Here is a 21,009-nt window from a genome sequence, read left to right as displayed (position 1 = left end):
TATAACTTAGTATTGGAAGTCTATATATTATTATTATATTATTGGGTGAAAACATTTATTATCGACGGTCGTAAACCCACCTACAACGGTTTATTGTAGTTTTTGAACGATGTTCACTTATATTACGACTATTTGATGTTTGGGGAATTTTGATTTTTTTTTTTTTTATATAGCCACTGTGTTTTATATTGTGATATTTCGGATTCTCGGTTTATCTGTTACGACGACAACGTAGAATTGGTTAGGACGATATAAAACATATTATTTGGTATACGCGATGATGTTCATAGTTCGACACGTATTCTATTTTGGTGTAGACACGTTTTTTGCTGTTAGGTCATATTTTGTTTTATTTTCGCAGTAGTTTTTGATATAAGTGCCTAACGCTTGGGTTCAATAACAAACTTGGGTAATATGATTTCTTTTTTAAGTTCAGAGTTTAGAATCTATAGTTATTTTTAATTTAAATATAAATTATCAATTAATATTAGACCCTTTAAAGAGAGGTTACGAGCAACACACATGGACTGCTATTATAATCGAGGACTTATAACTTATCTGAAACGTCAACTTTAGTCTAGATATAGCCCCATTGAGCAAATGAGCCTCTGTAGAAAACATCTGGATTCCAAACATACGTTTTAGTTATATTTATAAACACAAATTACACATACACATCCGAAATTGATTATGAGGGACAATAAATAAAATAATTTGAATTTAGAGAAGATAGAGAAACGTCGTGCTGGTTAATAACTCCGGAATGCAGTATCATATTAATAATAATAATAATAATAATAAAAATAAATAATAATAGTAATAATTGATAATATATTGGCACCTACATGGATTTCATATCACAGAAAATATCTGACAACAATGATAACAACATTAATGAGTTCTGAACAAAACCTCATCCGATCAATAGAAAAACAATTTATAATAAATAATATGAATAATACACAATTAAAGCTAAAGGCAAAAGAAAAAACGTACTGACCAAAGCACTGTTTCATATTTTATTAAGCGGGTTTTTTTGTGATTCCTTGTTTTCTTCTTTTACTTTGCTAGTTGACCTTGAATTGCCGTCAGAGATTCATTTATTCTATAATAATTCCTATCGATGGATGACGGAAGACACGATAAAATTATATAAAAAATTATTTGTGCAATAAACATATAAAGTTCACTTTTCAGAATTTTTTCAGGCCGACCATTTACTCTCATAGAGGATAAATGATAATGATATGAACAAAACGTATGATAACTTCGAAGATAATAATCGGATTTCTATGGGTGTTGTACCCTTTGACCTTATACTACTTAAATAATGAGTGTATGAAAAGCGAAAAAAGATAGAGTCCGCTTTTCGGTTACTGAGTTACCTACTTATATGTATGTATGGTAGTGCGGCGCTGTACGATAAGATACATATATTATTGCATTTTATCAATTCATCATCAAAACAGCTTATACCACTGTTTTTTTTATTTTTCCTGTAATTGAGTTGTTGTAAACATATCATGTCTAGTAGTGTAAGTTCTATGGTTGTACTTTTATAAAGATATTTCTTGCATGAAATCGTTTTCATGGAAAATTCATTTTCAAAAATATTGTAACTAGTCTAGTTTTTGCACGGAGCTCGCCTTCGTTTGCATTATCGTTTGCATTGTGCAAATAAATTAGCAAACAACAACCTCTGACTCTTGGGCTATGTCTCACCAACGACTGTTGAAACAAAAAACAATGAAGATTACCCGTTGTTTCCGTGGTGACTATAATAATAATTTAAATTAAGCGATCTTTGGTGAAGTGGAAATTGGCCAGTATATCGAATAGATAGGTACAGATTATCATTATTTATTAATTATTAGTGTATGAATAACGCAATCATTACGGGAGAAGTGGTAGTGGTTTGGTCGTCGTTTATAGGAGGCGTACTTATAACTTAATTCCGTATAACGCAGAATCAATCTCTTAATTAGAAAATTCACTCTTAGGTAGGTACAATATTTTCACCGGGGTTGATGCCTTACAATAATAGTTTTATTATCCAACCCGACGATTATAATTAATTGACAATACTAAGGTTAGTATGTTAGTTAAATATTTGTTATTAGTTTAAGAATTAAATCACTGTGAACATGTACCGAAATTAAAATATATTCCTACGTACCTACATGTCGAATAAAATATATTTATCAATTATAAAAAGTCGTGACTTGTGGTCTTATGATGAAACTAGGTACAATTTAATTTTTAGTAACTAATAACTAGTCATAAAAAATAGTTAGTGTAAGACTGTAGAAATAATAATAAATAACAAAAAAATTGAAAAATCAACAAATGTAGAAAAACATTATTATACTCAACATTTATACTGAATTAAAAATACAGATTGTTAAATAGGTACTAAATAAAAAATTCACATTTATCACTTCGATAAACTTATTTTGTCATTTGAATTTCTTATATTATGTTCAGTTGAATAATAATGAAATGGATAAATGATAATACAAGTACACAGTTTACAATATAGTTATAAGTATAGGTCAACTATTCTATAAGTCTATAACTTTATAATAGTATCAAACGATTTATTTAATAATAAATTAATATGAGGAACTATAATATTTTCGTAATTTTCATGAAAATTGATACTTCATTAGCGAGTAGCGGCTGTACAGTGTCATCGACGACCGTTGAAACAAAAAACAAAGAAAATGTTACTCAGTCCCGCAATGATGTGTGTGAAGTTGCCCCCCCCCCAACTTTGACCTCTCGTTTAGTAAATTTTACAAGTTTTTTGCAACCGAATGACTCCGGCGTTATTGAATACTTACGAAAAATTGTTTTAAATATATATTATATATATTTTTCTTAATTGCGCAACTACTTTTTATGCATTGGTATGTAGATCATTTATATAGTTTATCTTTTAGTTGTATATTTAAAAAATATTTATTGTAAAAGAGTGTAGCTTTTATTTCCTATCCGCAATAAGATATTTTTTACTATTAGATATTATTTGACGATATTTATTAGGCCTTTGAATGATCTTCATACTTTTTATGATACTACTCTCGTGTAGTTTCGTTGTTACTTAGTAATTAGTAGAGAATTATGATTTTTTGTATGTATTCCTATCATGTAGGTAGGTTCTTTGAAAATAATAATAATAATTTCCTAATTAATTATACCATTTCATTGTTAATATATTTGTATTGGATTTTCGCATGTTAGGTGTTTTCGTATAAAAGTCTTGTATTCGACATGCATTGGATGATAATGTATAATATACAATAGTATGAAATGTGCAATTAATTTGCAAAATATTGGCATAGATTTCGAAACGATCAGACGAAGTCGGGCGGCCAACTTCACGCATTTCCCGCAATGACTATAAGTCTATAATAATGATTTAAATTAAGCGATTTTTGCTGATGGAGAAATTGACCAAGTCTGTCGAATACAGATTATCATTATTTATTAACGCATTTGCTACGCAATCGTCACGGGCGAGGTGGTGGAGAAGATGTTGTCGTCGTGGTCTTTCGGCGACGTACTTATAACTTAATATCAATTACTTAATAGTTAATATTAAAAGACTCACTCGGGTACGATTTCCGTTGAAATTCTATATATTCTGTCGGCTTATAGTAAGGCTATAACTAATGAAATATGTATAACAATCAGGCGCAGATTCAGGGGACTATAGGTACCCGTGTTTTCTAAGCCACTAATATAATAATTTTCATCATAAACTACATAATCTGAAGTATAAAGGTGTAACCAATTTTTTTTTTTAGCACACTCTGTTCAAATTTTCTGGATCCGAGCCCTACAAAAACTATTGTAAATAATCTGAAAATATTAACTTAAGTTAATTTTATCTATATTATTTTAACTGGCCACAATGGACTGATTACGCATTTACGCGGCATTGATATTGTAATCGATAACTGTTAAAATCGGACGTGGAAGATGAGCATATTATTATACGTACAGCCGTAAGCTTGTACAGCCGTGAGACTAACATGAACTGACTATAATTTATTATTATCTGCTGCGTTTACCTGTCCTATAAAGCTCTTGAGACTTACCACATGTCTGTGTTATCAGTTAATTGAACAGTTTGTTTATCGGTTACCCCAAAAGTACCTAAATATGTATGATTATTTATTATTTTCAGTCTTAATCTCAATCTATCACAATTATATAATACATTATATGTGATTCTTCCGTCCATGATATTATTACTTTATATAACATTCGATACTAATAACTAATAAGTAATAACGGTCACGTAAATAAACGATTATACAAATTAAAATGTACAACTCATATTATGATAAACAAACTTACTATACTATTTAGAAATTAGTTTTATTATTATTATTATTATTAATAATTGTTATTTCGTTTATTATATTGCGTTATATAAATGTTAATTTAATTTCGGTAAACAACAGCAGCTGCAGGTAATCAAGTTAATATAATATTTCAAATATTTGCCATATTTTAATACCCAGGCGTACTTGATTATTTATGGACAGCTTCAACTTTTCACATGTTATTATTTTCGTGTCTTTACTTTTCCGTTGTATACATTTTTCATGTGCTTCCGTTTTTATTCCACGTACTCCGCCACACACATGCAATAAATTATAATATATTATAGTATATGTAACTATATGTCTAGTGTAATCTTAAAATGTGAAGGGTTGAAATCCGGTTTCTGTGACATTTCCGGACTTTTAAGTAGACTCGGTATATGGATTTTTCAAAGGAAAAAGCAACTTGTTTTTGTTAAACCAATGCAACGACCTATTCGACTTTAAATGGCAGTGATAGCGTAACTGTTTGATCTGATAAGTATATTAATAACGTGGTCGCTTGATCACATGCGTCACAGAGTCAGCTATAGTGTGTTGGTGAATACTGGATAGGTATGTAATATGTTTATTTATAAAATATAGCTATAGTTGTCGGTGACTGAATATAATTAAATAAGATTTTGATGTTGCTGCATTCTCGAGGAAATGTCTACGCTTTGATCCAACTACATAACTCTCTAAGCCTCAGAGTCTCAGAAGGTAACAGTAAAATTGTGTTACCCAAAATATAATAATATATCCAAATCCTATAATACATACACAACTCGTAATATTTTTACCAATCATTTAATGTATGTGTGATTCGTATACTCGTATCTAATGTGGGAATGCGCTGCAGCCATATTTTGCACCTCCATATAGGTATACTATTTACCCATCAATAATTAAGGAAAACCCAAACCAATGAACCCTTTCCGATTAGAAGTCGGATTACTTACACTTTAATCACCTAGATCAACTCCACGATTGAGGGTCAGCGGTGGGATACCAGAAGGTAACTATAGAAATAGTACACGTTTACATTATTTTCGTTTAATACGCTGCAAATAGAAAGTCAGAACTATAAATTCACTATTATATTGTTACCTGGTTGTATGTATTGATAAGATGATTTTGATTCAATAAATTGAGTTCGAAATTTGTTTTAACAGTGAATACATTATTGTAATTGATTAGTTTCTATAAAAAGCGTGTACAATTTAATTTTATAAAAAAATAAATCATGAAAAAGAAAGGAAGAATATAATAAGTAGTTGAATTATAATACTGTCTAAGTAATATCTATGCAACTTTAAAGTGATCTCTATGAAGATTCACATTGTGGATATTGCCTACCAATAATACTATTTAAAATTTAAATCGAAAATAGTATAATCATTAACCGCTCAGTGATCAGATTGATTTTATATTTAACGGCTTAAAATAATAATTAAAACAATTACTGACAGTGGAAACAACCTGAAAAGTGTACATTTATGCATAACTTACACAGTCACACGATTTTTTTGTTATTTGAAAAACTATCGTCATTGGAAAAATAAAACTTTGGCTCATGTTTAATAATTATTTTGTAATTCATTATTGATATTAATTATTTGATTAATATAAATGTGCGTTCTAGAACAAACAAAGTCAAATGCATAAATAATTATTAATAATCAAAAATAAAGTATCTATTTTTTTTTCTGTAACTGTATCACATTTAAAAATTTAATAACAGCTACATATTTTGTAATTTGTATGAACGGCGTAGACGCGTAGTGAAAATAAAACTTTGTCACACAAAGAACGTCCAGGCAAAAAAAGCGTTGTATGATAATATAATATAATATTTTATAAAACTTTAAAAATATTATCAGAAATAAGAATTATGTTTGATGGACGATACACGTCATAATAATATAAAATTGAATGCACGTATGTTATAAGCATTTATACTTTCTAAGTATATAATAATGTAACAACTAAGCTTTATAGATACAACAAATTATTCAGTATTACTTGGATGCACACTTATGTAACTATAGAAGTTACTATAGTATGCACTCGCATAGTTCGAGTGCATCCTCTTCATTCAATCTTTTTATGAGGTATAAATATTAAGTAAAATTATTAATATATATAAGTTACACGAACAGCTTCAAATTATGGTAGTTAAAAACACTGTGCTTGCCAAGTTACTTTTAATTGAATCGATACTATAATTCCAAACACTACGAAATACGTAACACATTTGGGTACACGTTTACAACATCAAGAATATTCCTGACGATATTCTTAACTATTTGAAATGAAATTAGAGTTATGTATTATAATTTCTGGCCAGGAAAATAAACATTAATAATCATTATTCATTTCATTTATTTCATTGATAAATTGTCCGTTGTAGTGGATCCAGAGGATCTTGGGTTAACCTAACCTAACTCTAACCTACCTAACCTAGGCATTTCTATGGTAGTAAATTGTTTTACCAAAATAAAATAGTATTTACTTTGTATTATTATATTCACAACTAATAATAATATCATTAAGCAACTGTTCATAATATTAATTATTATTCTTAAAGAAAACGAACCGTGGTGTCAAAAAAGTGTCTCAAACACTACCCTAACATATAAGATGTTTTTATAATATAATATTATTTTAAGTGACAACAGTAATTATTACTTTAATTCAAAAACTTTTTAATTCTAAAAATAATAATATTACTAAGCTATAAATTGTTATGTACATTAAAGGATTAAAAGTATTGCATACTTGTTAGTCGTTGTAATAGTATATATTAAGTTTATGATATCGGATATTAAAGGGTGGATCTACATAAAATGGGCAGTGCGATTATAGTTATAATTAGCATTTTAAAACGGAAACGTACGTACAGTGTTCCCTTTATGATGTAGAAGATAGAGGAAGGTACCTACCACTACGCGGTCGTCACGCGTTGTTATCCACACAAACATTGTTTATTTATTTATTTTTTTTTTACTTAGCTTCTGCAATGACCATCACACTAGATAAACTATTTCAGTGTTACATACAATTTATATTGTATATATATATATGTTTATTCAGTTTAAGTGAGCATAAAATTATTCATATTTTTAAATAATAACTTATCATGATATATATTTTTATCTGTTAAAAATCCTTACATTGTACAACGAAATATAAAATGATGTTGTTGTATAAAATATAAAGAATTTTATTTCTGTTTTCCATTTTGGTTAAGCTAAATTAACATTAGTAACGTTATAATAGTAAAAATAATTCGACGATACAATTTAACGAGTCGAACAAAAAATAAGGTTGAATTTCATACATTGTCGTTATTAAAATGTGAGTGATGTGAATATGTAGGATATAAGATATCAACAATTTAGAAAATATGTATACATATTTATAAGTTAAATGCATTCATTTCAATATTTGTATTTTAAAGTATACCAATAGGTATGTTTCATTCAACTGTAAAAACAAATAAATAATAATCAATTTATACTTTATCTACATAGCCTTCATTATAATATTTTGATTCACTATTAGACATTTCTTCTGCCAGGTGACTTATAACATTTTTTTAGTTTTGTTATAATATTTAATAGGTTATAATGTTTATAGAATAATAAATATTAAATTTGATCTTGTAACAATGTGCATGCGACAAACAATAATGGATCGTGACTAATAATTTGGGAAACATTGGGCCATACCACAATAATATACTATATATGCATCTGGTTATTTTATTTGTTATGGTAATTATTAAACCATAATATTATGGTATCTATAAATATGAACATTTAAAATGAGTAAAATGTTTTAGCGATTATGTTAAATCGCTTATGATATAATTATGATTATGTTATTTTTTACCTGAATTCCTTCAATTTTAAGTATCAGAATCACTGTAGGTTTTTTAGAACTAACGATGATATTATGCTTTAATCATAGAAATGTGAAATATTTATTTCTATTTTAATGAATACGTATAGATACCAACTGTATTGTAAAGTATGATATTTTTCAAAAAAATCACACAAAAGTTAAGAGATAACATGAAAAAAAAAATAGATTATGATGTATAAAATTAGCAAATATATTTTAGACAACTGTTATATTTCAAATAGACAATTTAATCTATTTTATAATTTTATTATTATTTCTGAAAAAAAACCACAATAATGCATTCAGGTTTTTTATTGAGCAATTAAAATAAAAATCCGTCGTTAGATACAACTTGTATTAAAACAGTTGTTAAATGGCGTGTTCGTTAATTATGTGGAAAAATAAAGACCGTTGCTGATAATATTTCGAGCCTCAGATATTGTAATAACATTTTACATAATATTAATAATTTGGCTATTTTGTTCAAAGCGTATCATTAATCCGGAGATCACGGTTACTTTCATATGACTGGTTGTTATTGTATTTTTTCTTTGTTATTCTCTTTCACGCACGAATGGTTCAAAGGAAAACGGTCAGCATAAATTTGGATTTGAGCTTGCAAGTTATACATGGCTGTACTAGGACGGATCATTTTTTTTTTATTATTGTGTGTGTTCACATCCTAGGATTTCAAAAATGTTTTGAACCATCTATTTCTTTCACCGTATAACGCCATAACGCAATAAAATATCGATGTCGTATGGCAGAGAAAAATTGGGGTTTAGGATAAAACTACAGCTGCTGAAGTGTTGAGTATAACCATAATTATACTAAACATTTAAACATTTAAATACTCACACAATGTATCATAATACCAAGTTTATTCCAATTAACTCTTTAATCTGTTAGGAATTTATTATGTACCTAACAAAATAATAATATGTAATATGCTAAACACCTATTTTTACTTTTTAAGTTCATTACTTTGTTCTCTTGTTTATTTTTGACATACAGTTTGGTTTCCAAGTGTTTTCAATAAAACTCGCTGAGGTGTAATGTTATTACTATACTTACTCTATCATTGATAATGCTTGAGCGTTATAATCCTGGCAGTTTAAATTATTAAATACTTAGTTAACAGCGATATAATAATAAAGCCAAACTAGGATAAAAAAAAGTTAGTTTTACATATTCTATAGTCAACGAACCTGAAGGCTAACATATTTAGAAACCTTTATAATCTATGTACCAATATTTTATACGACCATTTTAAGACATATTATTATTATATCTGCATGACCTCGTTCTCATAATAGGGTACTGGATTATCATATATGATTTACAATGATTTAATTATTTAAACAAATCGATGCGTTGACCCATTACATAGACTACACGTCTGTCTGATATGCTCACCCGCCCATAGTCGGAAACAAAATTAGTTTTACCTAGATATAATATTATTATGTCATCATCCATTGTACTCACTGTATCCAAAATAAGAGCAATAAAGGCTCGTCGCATTGTAGCAACAATAACAGTGCACTCTATTATTATGGTTAGTTGATTTCCCTGCGTCGCCAAATTACCAAATCCAAACGTATTTTGGCAAACTATTAATGTTAACTTAATCTATACTGGTGACTTATGAGAAACACTTAAAAAAAAACAAATCGCCAATCTTTATTGGAAATAATCAAATAACATGTCAATTGACAATATACATGCACAGCGTTCAAAAACCCGATATTGTAAATAACGATAACAGTTAAATTGCCTATGATATTATAAAACCATAAGGGGTCCATCAGACTGTGACAACTGTCAGGATAACAATGGACACACTTCTAACTTCTTCAGGTAATCATCATACTTCTCGCTGTGTTATGGCTTTTGAAAATAGATAACATTCGAAATAACTGTGTCAAAGATAAAAGCAGCCTAGACAAGTTCATACAATTGTGAGTAATTGCTATAATACATTCAAATTCAAGAAGTGTTCAGACTTTAAATTCCTTATCAAGCACCGAAGGTCTAACAATCATCATAATCTTTATAAAAAAACACATTTTGTCCTTTTTCAGATCCCTTGTTCCCCTTGTCAGCCGATCGTATGCCTCTGTTCTTAACTAACCTCACCTTAAATATTATGCACATCAGGAAGGCCCAAATATTTCATTAATATTATAATTGGAAAAGCCAGTGAAAAACGTTAACAACCATCCACTTGTACTTTAATTTAATAATATAAAATTATATGACACATTTAAATTTATTCGATGTGTATTTATTGTTGAATTTTTCGCCAACAAACGAATAGGAATTATTTTGGTGGTCATATTATTATTTAATTGAACTGCATATCGTATAAAGTTAAGCTTAAAGTGTATTTCATTTATTCCTTACTAACTGACAACCACTTTGTGTTTAATAAAATTGACTTTACTTCAAGTTTTCTTGTATGCAACTATTTCAAAATGTACTTTAGCCTTTCTACTCTACAGAAAAATTACTGTTTCTGACTGATTTACCGTAAAAGTTTGGCTTCCAGAGTGGTATGATCACCACTTGCATTACACTATTTGTGTGTAGGTATATATGTATATAATATATAACCTAACTTAACCTAAACACATGTATAATAGTATCCATCTAGGTTTGAGCGCGTGTCCATGAGCGCTATTGGTTTTAAAGGAGTTTGTTTACGACGTAAACTTTTAATGATATGAAATTTAAGACGCGGAGGATTACGAAAAGAAAAGATACGAATACGATGTTCGATAATTCGACTTGTCAATAAAATATTGTCTACCCTCCAATGGTCCCGGATATTAATAATATATGATCTTATCCAACTTTTTTGTCTTTTTTAAAATAAAATTCAATGGGACATATTTTATCTTTTTGAAATAAATAAGGCTGCTCAAATAATATATGAATTATGTTCAATATACGGTGTATTAATGAAACACTCTCACCGCTTTTTACCAACCAATAATGCAATAATTCAAATGCTGATTTTTAGAATTCTTAAGTATAGAAGAATAAGTGGGTTCAGAAATTTGTTTAAGGGGAAAGCAAACAATTTTCTTTTTTACATCATAAATACTCAATATATTTTTTCAAAGTATTAAGATTATTTAAGATAATTCAAATCAAAAAACTAATATAATATGCAACAATTAAAATAATTTTAAAGCCACTTGGCTTGTTTTGTTCATAAACTTAGTGTGGACGGTGGACACATTGAAACTTGGCCAAAGAACACTATCAAGTACTCGCTCTTCATTCGTGATCTTGCCTATCCTTTTTATAAAGGAAAATATTAAAAATTGACTATAAGTTCTTAAAAGAAAACATTATAGATGTCATGTGAAATTAAAAATTGCTAAAATAATAATAATTGTATGATATAAATTATTTGTATTAATGATAAACTTGGGTGAATCTCCCCGTATATAATATGGAGTAAAATGATTAGAAAAGATAAAATAATATTAAATTTGAAATACTCCAAACATAACATATTACACACATTTTGTAATATCCTACATAACTACTTAGTCTTACGAAATACGCTTTTGTATTTTTAACTCTTAAATTTGCTAAGCATATTCCACGCTTCACTGTTTTCAGTTTCAACTCGATTTTACTCTTACTCGTATTATAAAATCAGCTTTATCTCATTTTGATGCGTGTACCTATGCAATGCAAATCATAACATTGTATATCAAATATATATATATTACTCTGATAAATATAATAATGTATCTTATAAAAGGATATTCGAGTGTCACGTGTGCTCTTGTGGTTTTATGTTTTTTTTAACTGAAGAGATAAATATTATTTACATTATATTAAATAACTAATCACAATTTTAAAAATAAATAAAAAATACCTGTGCTACTTAATTTCATGAAAAAATATGGTGAATATTGAAGCTTTGTTTTGATGTCAATTGGTATTATTGAGTATTACTATAAATTAGAATTATTAGCTAAACATAATACGTTTTGTGATCGAATATTATGATCTCGTATTGTTTCTTACATTTATTTTATATATTTATAGTATATTACCTATATACTAATGGACGTAAAAATATATAATTTGAATTTTATATTATTTCTTGTTAGGTATGATCATTTATTTATTTTTATTTATGGATTTAAATAAAAACAATAAATAATTATTGGTTCAATTACAGAACGGTTAGTATAAATATTTATTTTTGAAATTATGTAAATTATATACATTGTGTTATGAACATAATATCAATGTATAATAGAAATGTTCAACAAACACTGAGGAGCTTTTATATTCAATTTATTTTGTTAACTACAAAATATATTAATATATAATATTATTTTTAAGTGAAGCTTAGGTATACCGAGAACGGAAGTACCACAATAGCTTTTATTTAACCCAGTTTATGAATATATACAGAATGATTCACCAAGCATGTTCAGTGCTCACTTCCTTTATTTTTTTCAATAATGCAGTTATTAAAAATTGTTTTTGAGTGAGATTTTTTTTTCTGCTAAGAGTGTCTCATGGCTAAACAAACGCTGTTTTTCAAATGAGAACTCCCCCCCCCCTCTTTTTCTACTATAGATTACTTGGTGGATAATATTTCGAAAACTCTGATAATAATCAGAATCAAAATTTAAACGAGTAGTTTTTGAGTTATTTAACTTTATGTACTAAGGGTAATTTATAGGCCCATGATAATGGGTTTGAAAGATATTATGGGGGCTATGAAAATTTGAAAAGTTTAGCAATTAATATTAATGTATCAACATTTATGATTTGTAAAAATGACCCAAGTATTATAAATAATTTATGCAATATTATATCTACATTAAATTTTGGTAAAAAAATTTGTAAGGACTATGATCTTTAGTATAAAATTTGTACTACTGAGAAACTACTCGTTTGAATTTTGAATAAATAATGTACATTTAAGTTTTCAAAAAAACCGTATACCAAAATTATTTACAATAAAAAAGAAAGGTGAGGTTTGGTTTCATTAGAAACACAAGGTTTGCATCGTCATAGGACACTTTTTAAGTAGTGCAAAAAATATCAGAAACTTGAAATTACGATTTTTAGGACTATTTAAAAATTCTAAAAATCAGAATTTGAATAAACGTACTACCTATTAAATGAAAAACCGTGTGTGCTCATGCATGGTAAATCACTCACTCTGTATAAACTTATAGGTACATGTTTATACAATTATTTTAATCTATATTTTTTTCAGATGGCAACTACTTTAACCGTTGCTGGTATGTGTTGGGCAACACTTTCATTAGCAGCATCATTCCTATGCAGTTTTGGATTCTATTTGCCATTTTGGATACAGGTTAGATGATATAAATATTTTCGTTAGTTTGTTTCATATTAAAATGTGTTGTACTTACAGCATTATAAACTTAATAACCATCACTTATATTTTTATTTAAACGTTTATTTATATTTATATTTTTTTTTTAAGTACATTCATTATTTCATTATTTTCCACACGAATGACTTGACTTTGTGAACGTTTCAGTTTTTGTAGTTTGTAGTTTGCAGTTAAAAATCTTAAAAAGTTAAGTTAAGTCTGCTCAGAGACTGGATATTAGAAATTCGCCTGACTTTGTTCATCTTAGCACGAAATTATGTTGTAAAATATTATTTTAAATTTAAAAATAACGACCTTACAAAACTAATCTAAAAAGGTTTCAGTTTACTATAGTATTAATACTGTTTTTAAATATATCTACGCTGTGTATAATAATTAATAGAATGGTCGTATGACGCGTTAATATAGTTTATAATTTTAAAGTGTTGGCCTTTCACTCTGCGAATTAAAATAAAAAATTATAAAAAATTTCCTTCGGGCCGGATTTGAACCAGCGACCTATGGATATCTATGACGTTTACACCACTACAGTCCACCGCTCTACCAACTGAGCTACCGAAGGTTGATAAAATAAGATCATTTTTGCACAGTTAAACCGACGGGTTTACTTTCACCGCAAAACTCACCTTTGACATACTCTCCCCTTACCAGTTTAATAATTTTATAGTTCCTTCACTGCACAGCGCTTTAAATTTAATATACTCGGGTGTATAAGAATTTGTCTATCTCACAGCTCCCGAACTGCAGTTCTTAATATGGACAAAGTCATATCATTATAAAGTAACCACAATTGTATATATTATCAATATTTAATATAGGTTGACAAATTTTGATTTGGAGTCAAATTAATTTGGTATTATATACTAGATATTAATTATTAGATGTTATCTAAGCAACATTTTTAAATATAATAGCCGTGAAATCATGATTAAATTGTATTATTCTTAGTTATGAGGACGCTATACTCCCATGTCTTGTCACCGTGTTACAAGAGCGTAACATATTATCAAATGTTACGTTCAGCGGATCACGTTTAGCTCAGTTAGCTTAAAAATTAGAGTGAATTGACCTCTTAGTAAAATTAAAGGTAAGATTATTACGGAGGGCTTCTGATGGGCTTTTTATTATATTTTAATTTTAAAGAGAGTTATGAGTATTTTAAGTTGTACAAACAATTTACAATTTTTAAATTAATATTATAATTTATATTAGTTCATTTTTAAGTACTATTTTCCTTTCGTTTGAAACTATTTACAATTTAAAATTTGTAATTATAATTTTTCTACAATAATATAATTGTATGCAATTTCATTTGAATTAGATTGAATTGAAAACTATATTTCATTATTCGATATACACGGGCTCAACAAAATATGTTTCTAAGACAATTTCTACTTTCTCAGTACTTTTTTAACGAAATACAAAAAAAAGAAAAACACACATTTGTAATAAACCAATAAATTAATATATAACTATCTTACTCTGATAATAATCTAGTAAAATAATAAACATTCGAGATGTTACGAAATAGAGCTAAGTATTTAAAATTGAAACCAGATAATATTAATGAGTTATTTACATAATATTATAGTAGTTATATTATTAATTATTTTTACATTTATCAGATAAAATTGAACAATTTATTTGTTTTGATTAAAAATTACGACTTTGGTCTATTGACTAAATCTGTGTTTTCTGTTTAAATATAATGTGACTTGAGGTTTTTAGATTTCATAGAAGTTATCAAGTTATCTCTGACCTTACATTATCGTGAGTAAGTTTGTATGGACTTTTCTTGGTAGGTCCTTTAATATTTCATGTTCCCTTGTGCTGTAAATTTGAATTTGTAGGTAATGTATGTATCGTTTGTTTTGTTTTGTGACTGTTTAGTTGTAACTATTTTTATCGAAGGCAAAAAAATCACGACAAAACCAAATATGATCTATTTTTCTTCCTAGAATATCCATAAATATTAATACAAATCAATTCCGATTCAATATTGGATACTAAAAAATGCTAAGCAAATAATAAACAATAAATAATAATTCTAATGTATTATGCAGGTTGGGAAATATTTATTTATTCTGAGTGTGGAGGGTTGAATTGAAAATGATAGATTCATTTTGAATTCGAATGTCCAATGGGAATATAAATTACTGAATGCTTGAAACACAAATGACAATTTAACGAGAATATTTCATGATATTTATATTTTTCCTTTTCTACATTAATGTTCACATATATTCTATAGTAATTTTCACTATTTTCTTGCATTCCGCAACGAATGATTTATCTTCTTGCATCTTGCTGAACATAATAACCAGAGAAATGGAATGGTAAAAATTCCTCTACGTTTGAAATAAATATGATCATACCTCCAAAATATGTTCTTCAATTGAGATTCTGTGTAATGTGTTACCAATATGACTTTTTCCAATATTTGTTAAATTTATTACATAATATTGTGTAATGGAGAGTCTGATGAAAATATATTTCCACTATACATAGATATTAGTTCATTTATAAGCTGAAAAGTATATCTCGTCTCAGTTTCTTCGACGAAGAGATTTTCTTTGAATTATATTCGGATACCCCTGTCTTAACCCTGACTTATTTAATCTTTCTTTCACGGGTATATATAAAACAAAAAATTGGATTTTTCTAAGACTCGAGAAAAGTTTTCTAATTGGGATGCATTGTGTAAAGGTATTGAAAAAAACTAATTCTACTGGAATTTGGCCATTATAATTATAATTATTTTCAGTATTTATTACGACTGTGGCCATAATTTTTTTTTTATTGGTTTTCATTTACAACGTATACCTATTTATAATTCTGAATAAGGAGACCATTGCTTACTTAAAATACAGCAATGTTGAATTTTTGTTATAAAATATTTCAATTTTTCAAAATCATTATTATTGTTTAATTAATTTGAATTGATTATTTTAATTTTAAATCACGCTTGATAGTATTCATGATAATTAGTTTATTATTTTTCATAATGTTCACTATGTATAATCCAAAATATTTATTAGTGAACGTTGTTTAGAATTATTAATATTCAATAGTTTTAATTAAAGCACAGGAAAAACTATTTGACGTGGACTTCTACAATTATTGTTCATTCCATTATATTATTGTAACCTATAGACTTTCGATTCACCACATTTGACAACAATTATTATTTGTTATTCTGATCTAGGGATTCTGATATGTGATTCCGATTATCTACTACGATTATAATTAGTTAGCACCGGATAAATACTTTTTTTCTTGAATTTGTAATTTACACTAACTTAATATTGTGGAATTGATGATTGATATATTATGTGGAGTTCTAGGGCACAGAATTCATTTACTGCTTATTAATCATTAGTAAGTTATCACCGACACTTAATAACTTCACTTTTCGTTTGGTAGCTGAAAAACCATATATTATTCAGAGTACGAGACGAGCGTTCTATTTCTGATGTAATTTCAGCGAAGAAAATATGTACCAACTGTGGAACAAATATGTGGGTTTAATACATTTATATATCGTGGTTTATGTGTGGTGCGCACACGCGCGGTATTGGTCATTATTACAATATCCAAAAACTAGGATACCGTGAACGCTTGATTATTTACTATAATAATAATAATAATTTTTTTTGTCCACGAGCGATTTCGATGAAATTTATAACGCTTTGACTGCGGCAACAAGGGCGTAAAAAACAACGTTTCACTTGAATTACTCGCGTGTAAATCAGACCGTGAGTAATCGTTTGGTTTCAAGTAGCAGTTTTCCCCCTCATGTATTTTTTTTTGTACTAGCTTACTGTCGAATTTCAACTTTTTTTGTTTGTTGGACAAATGCAAATAATATTTGGAAAGAAAGTTGAGCAACTTTGATAAAATTCATTTTTTATTTCAAAAGTATTATTGGTATATACCTGCGTATGATTGGCTGTGTTGAATTAATGTCTTGTTTGACCTCATACGAATTATAATAACAATACGACGTATATTCAAAAGAAACCTTTTTAATCTTCAACTGACGATTGTTGTTTAAGGCAGTATTATAAATTTAATTTTTGTCGAAAATAATACAGCCAACGAAAACATATTAAGTGGATCAAATCGACCATATAATATGGTCACAAACTACTATTATTACTTCCTGGAAAATATAAATTATTAAGTCTAAACTTCAGTAATGATAATGAAAAAAATTTAATAATGAAGAATTGCGTTAATAATTGTATTCACTTTCCAAGTGAGTATGCTTATTAAAATACTTCAAGTCATAATAATATACTGCTTGAAATAAAATAGTTATAATACTAATTTTGAGTATCTACCTACCTAATCAATAATCGTAATTCATTAGTTAATAATTTTCTTCCAGACAGTGAAAATATTCTATACCACAGTTTTAAGACTGTTCAGAGGAAGCACATTTGCAGAAAGCTTAAAAATTGTAATTTGGTAACTATTTATGTAATTTGTTACAATAATATCAGTTTTCAAAAAACAAAGTAAATTATGTTTTATTATTTCATAAAATCCTTGTAACTTTATTTAAAACCAATAAATATTTACAATCAAATTAAAATTAATTTATCAAACAATTTTTTTTTTACTTTAAAAATGGCTGCGGATAAAACCTTTTTAAAGTGAATAAACTTAGATAGAACCTTTGTATAATTTTATATTGAACCTTAAATAATTGAATTATTTGACATTGAACATTTTTAAACTGAAAAAATAGTTAAAGAATATATTTAAAATGTTATATATATACTATAATGGTACTGACAAAATAACAAATATTTTAGTAAGTATACCTAGTTTAATTTTTATTTAGAACATTTTTAACACTATTACAACCAACATTCATTCATTATATTCTAAATTCTAATAATACACAAGTTTAAGATGGTTAAACAATTAAGGTTATTTTTAAAATAATTGAGTTTATATTTTTTTTTTTGATTTTTTGTTGACATAAGTTTTAGTTAAGTTAATAATTTCGCATAAAATAGTTACGAATTGAGGATGGCCAACGTACAGGTATTCTCAAGCACCGTAAAATAAATCAAGTAAGCCACCTCATTTCGAATAAAAAAATTATTTTTTAATTCCTAGGTAATGCGCCTACCTTATTGTTGATACATCTCTATCTAAATTTCTTTCGAATTTTATCGCTTCAATATTAATCCCCTACCTGTAGACTTTTAATTATTGGTCTTTGTTTTTTTTTTATTTATTCTAAAGTCGCTCATTTTATAACTACCTATCATTACTATATTTAGCTGATAATCATAATTTTGTAATTGCTTAATTTTTGTAATAAATATTTGGTTAAAAACTTAATAATAGTAATAAAATAAACATGAACATTTATAGATCTTTTGTATTTTTTTTTTTAAATTAAGTTTATTTCAAAAAATACAACTATACCAAGGACAAAAATAATAAATGATAAATCAATTTATTGATTACTTAAATACATTTGATATTTAAAGAGTCTTCAGGTACATATTTCGGATCGTGTTAAAGAATTCTAAATCGTACAGTGAATGACCAAGGTGTACGAGTAGTCAACTTAATTTTTAATTCATTCATTATTATTTTTTTTTTTTCCTGAAATTGTCTTCATTTTTTTACGATTGAATGATACCATCCACAATATGTAAAAATAATTGGCCAAGGCAATTTTTAAACTCGAAACGTGTTTTTGACGGCCTTTGTGTTGGTGACATAACGTTTCGAGAGCGCATTAACACGTCGGTAAGACTTGTTCGAGTACTGCAGCGTATCCAACTTTTCTTCGTTTTCCTTATTTTCTTCGACTCATCTGAAAAATTACAGGTGAGTACCTTGCAGCCTTGTTCATCCCTCGGGAATGAGTTGTACTCATTTTCCATGCGGCTGGTGTAGGCAGGTATATATATATGTATAATATATATATTACGGCACTCGGTCACCAGACGACAAGATGATACGCACCGACGTCGTACCGGATCGGAGTTTTTCCTTTATATATAAATTAACTGCGACAAAACATCTCTCCGGTGGCACGGCATGTGCACAAAGCTCCGTCGAATAATCGTCACGGTGAAAAAAAAAATAATGGGGCGACGGGGCTGAGGGCACGGGGTGAGAGTTGATGTTGTAACGCTCACTTCCAAAAAGTCCCGCTGTCACGCGAATAGAAAATGAATACATCTCTATTGTGCCGATGACGCCAGCGAGGCGGGCCAAAGTGATATTAGAAGAGAGAAGAAAAAACGATATTATTATATTGAGAACGAGTAACGTTTCAATACATTAAGCCGCTTATACCGACGGCGACAGACAGAACAGGGACGGACGTATGCACTAGAGGTTAACTTCGAATTAGGTGCTGTGTACTCGAAGTGTAGAACGTGTGTCGCCGCATATCGATCGAGCCGTCAGTGATTAATTCACGACGAAACTGCACGATGAGACCTTTTTAAATCTATATGGTCTTAGACTAAACGCGATAAAAATTAAGATCAGCGTATGAGTCGATTATTGTAAAATCTTTTGTAAATGCTTACTATTTTTTTAGTCCTACTGATGCCTGATGGAATAACTAATATTATTGAGTAGGTACCTTTATTAATGTCCTCCAATGGCGACCACATTTTAATTATCGATCAACTATTTGAAAATATCGAATTCATAGAAAAATAAATAATATGTCGAATGTTTGATTGTTATTTTTAATTGATATTTATAGAGAGTGTAGTCGAATTGTAGGTTATTCGATAGTTCATAAACTTCAAAAGATTCCTTTTCTCGAGGAGCAATTCGATGTATATCAATTTTTCAAAATTTTTTTTTGACTAAAATTATCACTATAATATTATTGTTGTGGATTTGGATTTTGAAAGCTAATGTCTCCGACACGGGTAAAACAATAATTACCATCATTATTATTACTATCTACTATCGTATTATTGTAATATAGGTACCTCCTACTCGGTATATGGTTACAACGGTATAACACTGCAGATAGGAAATGTTTCCTACAGCGACTTCCAAAAGGGTACACTCATGGATTCAAATATTATACACATACAGTGCATAATAATAATATACAACAACATACGCTGTGCAGCTATATATTATTATTGTTGTTAGGATTTAGCGGCGCAGTCAGGAAATTAAAAACCCTTCGTCGCGGTCGTGGATGGGTATCGTTGCAGCGGGTGTGTTGCTCGGGGCGCTGGTTACTTTATTTTTTTGAGATATATGTACGATTACGGACGGACGGGCCCCTCGCATATATATCGAATTTTTTTTTTT

At 28.3% G+C, this 21,009-nt stretch overlaps 1 protein-coding gene and 1 non-coding gene across 2 annotated transcripts in view; one reads left to right on the top strand and one right to left on the bottom strand.

The window, feature by feature from the left end:
• The window catches only part of LOC111028629 (lipoma HMGIC fusion partner-like 1 protein), a 247,762-nt gene that overhangs the window by 24,605 nt on the left and 202,148 nt on the right, over positions 1-21,009 (top strand). The window contains exon 2 of the mRNA XM_022307358.1: positions 13,546-13,647. Coding sequence (XP_022163050.1) covers positions 13,546-13,647 — 102 coding nt within the window. The remainder of the gene's footprint in view (positions 1-13,545; positions 13,648-21,009) is intronic.
• Trnay-gua lies at positions 14,160-14,251 on the bottom strand. The gene is given in 2 exon segments: positions 14,160-14,195; positions 14,215-14,251. It is a non-coding gene; the product is annotated as a tRNA-Tyr (tRNA).

This window comes from Myzus persicae, unplaced genomic scaffold, assembly GCF_001856785.1.
Source record: "Myzus persicae strain clone G006 unplaced genomic scaffold, MPER_G0061.0, whole genome shotgun sequence".
NCBI lineage: Eukaryota > Metazoa > Arthropoda > Insecta > Hemiptera > Aphididae > Myzus > Myzus persicae.
This window is presented reverse-complemented; position numbering and strand designations above follow the sequence as displayed.